General features: G+C 29.4%; 1 protein-coding gene across 1 annotated transcript; it reads right to left on the bottom strand.

Annotated features, from left to right (window-relative positions):
• Positions 1–1,031: 1,031 nt before the first annotated feature.
• LOC124421080 (putative nuclease HARBI1) lies at positions 1,032–2,331 on the bottom strand. The gene is made up of 5 exons (XM_046955884.1): positions 2,179–2,331; positions 1,977–2,113; positions 1,748–1,928; positions 1,514–1,688; positions 1,032–1,471 (listed from the first exon to the last, which is right to left on the bottom strand). Exons 1-5 carry the CDS (start codon positions 2,329–2,331, stop codon positions 1,032–1,034), a joined length of 1,086 nt encoding a protein of 361 aa, XP_046811840.1.
• Positions 2,332–2,860: the final 529 nt, after the last annotated feature.

The raw sequence follows: 2,860 nt of genomic DNA, 5'->3' as shown, positions 1-2,860 counted from the left end.
ATGATTATATACAAAATTAATAACCAAATTCCATTTAAAAGTATTTATAAACAAGCTTCTTATTACAATATTAAAAAATGTTAATTTTTACGTTAACACATCTCAAAAATTTTTTGTTGAGATAATACATAAATAGCTATATGTTTCTTTGTAGACCTCGACTAGTAAATTTCATATCGCTAAAATAAAATGAAACATTTTTTTAGCGATTTTAACGTTCATTCTGCTTTTACAAAAATAAAATTATCAACACCTATAGTCAGCTGTTGTTTATTTATAAATTTGTTACAAGAACCTGGTGCAACTAAAATCAAATATTTTAAAAACAAAAAAATTTAAATTAAATACTTATAAACCAAGGAAAATGGAATCCGAGGCCTCTAAATCACCAACAACATACAAAAGAATTCAAAGTAAGTAAAAAGGCTGCATTAAGTACATTTCTATTTAACTAATGAAATTACTTTTTTAGTGTGTACTGATGGAGAGACTAGACAGCTCTTGGACTTTTATGCCAATTACATGGTTGATATTGGTCCAATGAAGAAGTTTAAAACAAAAAAAGAAATGTGGGCAGACATTGCGTCAAGAATTCCAGATAAAACTCCCAAGCAGTGCGAGGAGCGGTATAAAACTATATTAAAAAGAAAAAAAGTGGCAGTTGAAAACAACAAATCCTCCGGTTCGAAAAGGAAAAGTATAGATTTTGAAGAAGAACTAAACAAAATAAGTTCAATGGATGACTCCATCGAACCGGAGGTCCAAATAAGCAGCCAAAAGTTTTTAAAAGTAGAAAAGAAAGACATTAAAAAAACTGAAGAGACAAAAATAAAAAAGAAAACAATTCAAGAAACATTAATAGAAATTGCAGAGAAGAAGGAAGAAGCTAAGGAAAGACGACACCAGGAAAAAATGGCCTTACTGCAAAAAGTTTTGGAAGCTAAAAATAAATAAGAAAAGCTGCGTATAATTTAAAAAAAAAGTACAAATAATTTTTTGTGATACCATGTTTATAGAATTAAAATATATACTTATTTATCTTGTTGAATTATACAAAAGGGCTTTAATTTCATTTCTTTTCGTTTGTCCCATCTGCGTAACAATCTATCACGTCTATCATCGTCGTTATGCTCGGAATTTATATGTATTTCATTGATAGATAATTCTTTATTGAACAAATGATTTTTTTCGATGCAAATGTTATGGAGGACGCAAGTTGCAATTACAAATTGTGCCATTGTTTCCACATTATGGAAATCAAGTCGCATCAATTGTCGAAAGCGACTTTTAAGAACACCAAACGCATTCTCAATTTTGACACGTGACTGGCAAAATTTCAAATTATAGTTTTTTTCGGAGTCACTCAAATTGCCATAATCACGGAATGGTGTTAAAAGGTATTCCCTTAGTGGATAAGCTGAATCTCCCAATAAATGGTAATTTGGTGCACATAAATTTTGTAATTCTTTACCTATAAATGAAAGTTTTAATATTCTTGAGTCGTGAATTTTACTTGGAACTTCTGTATATACGTCTAAAAAACGCAGCTTCGAATCACAGATGCCCTGCAGAGTTATTGACACTCTATCATGTCTATTTGCGTATGTAGAACGGATTTTGTGTTTAGGAGTTCTAACAGATATATAGCTTCCATCTATGCCCCCTAAAACATTTGGGAAACCAGATATCTAAAAGTTATATTGAGTTAAAAATATTTTTATAGAAAATTATTTACTTTCTGTCACACCTGTTGAAAATCATTGGAAATAACTTCTTTTTCCATTGTAGTTTGCGGAAATTTTATAGCTTCAGGAGCTATTTCATCCAATAAAAATTTTAAAACTTGTTGGAAAGAATTATGAAGATTTGATAATGATATGTCAAACACATTTGCCACCTCTCTAAAGGTTGTTTTGTTGCCACTAAACCTGTAAAAATACTTTTTAGTTAAAGATTTTTTATTTGAAATAATTTACCACAAAAATGAAAGAATTTGTGTTTCTACACTTGTTTGCTTTCTTCCTCCTTGATACGTTCTTACCAAATACCAGTTAGAATATCTTTCTATCAGGTATTGTGCGCTTTCTCGGGTAAGTCGCAAATTTTTTTTAAACTGAGGAGAAATAAAATATATTAAACTATAAATAGCCAACACTTGGAATATGTGTATTTACCCACATCATTTGGGGAATACTGATAAATAACATTTTCAACAAAATTTTTAACTCGCGGCAAGTACTTTCGTTCCAATAATAATGGATACATGTCCTCCTCGTCTGACGATGAAGAGGATTCCAACAAATCTTCCGAAATTATACTTTTTGCTTCCATTTCAACACTTTTAAAACAAATATTTTTTTTGTTATTTTTTTCAAAACAATAACAAGAACAGCTGTTTCAAAAGTGCTGCACTTCCAACCCTTTGATTAAATTCAGGGTGAAACATGTAGCATATTTTCAACTTTTAAGGGCTACATTATTTGAAAAGAACACGTTATATATTTACAAAGTTACATTTTTTTAACAAAAGAACACAAAGAAGGGCAAAAGGCAGAATAAATGCACCATTTATGCCAGAAAAGAAATCACCATAGGTTTGGACAATAAATATGTTCTTATGTAAAGTTAAATTATATTTTTTTTACTGAATTGTAATTACATAAATTTGAATTTAACGTTTCCTAAAGTTGTAATAGATGAACATTATAACAATTATAATTAGTATTCGCGCAAGCGTAAACGTCAATCCTAAGCTACAAAATAACTGGATTAATGTAGTTTCAAACTTTAAATTTATTTTTTTACTCACTTTTTATACAAACTCGAACTAGTGAGCATCCCATCATAAATAAAACTTAAA

Source organism: Lucilia cuprina, unplaced genomic scaffold (genome assembly GCF_022045245.1).
Source record: "Lucilia cuprina isolate Lc7/37 unplaced genomic scaffold, ASM2204524v1 Scaffold_644, whole genome shotgun sequence".
Lineage (NCBI taxonomy): Eukaryota > Metazoa > Arthropoda > Insecta > Diptera > Calliphoridae > Lucilia > Lucilia cuprina.
Note: the sequence above shows the minus strand (reverse complement) of the source record. Positions and strands in the feature narration are given on the sequence as shown.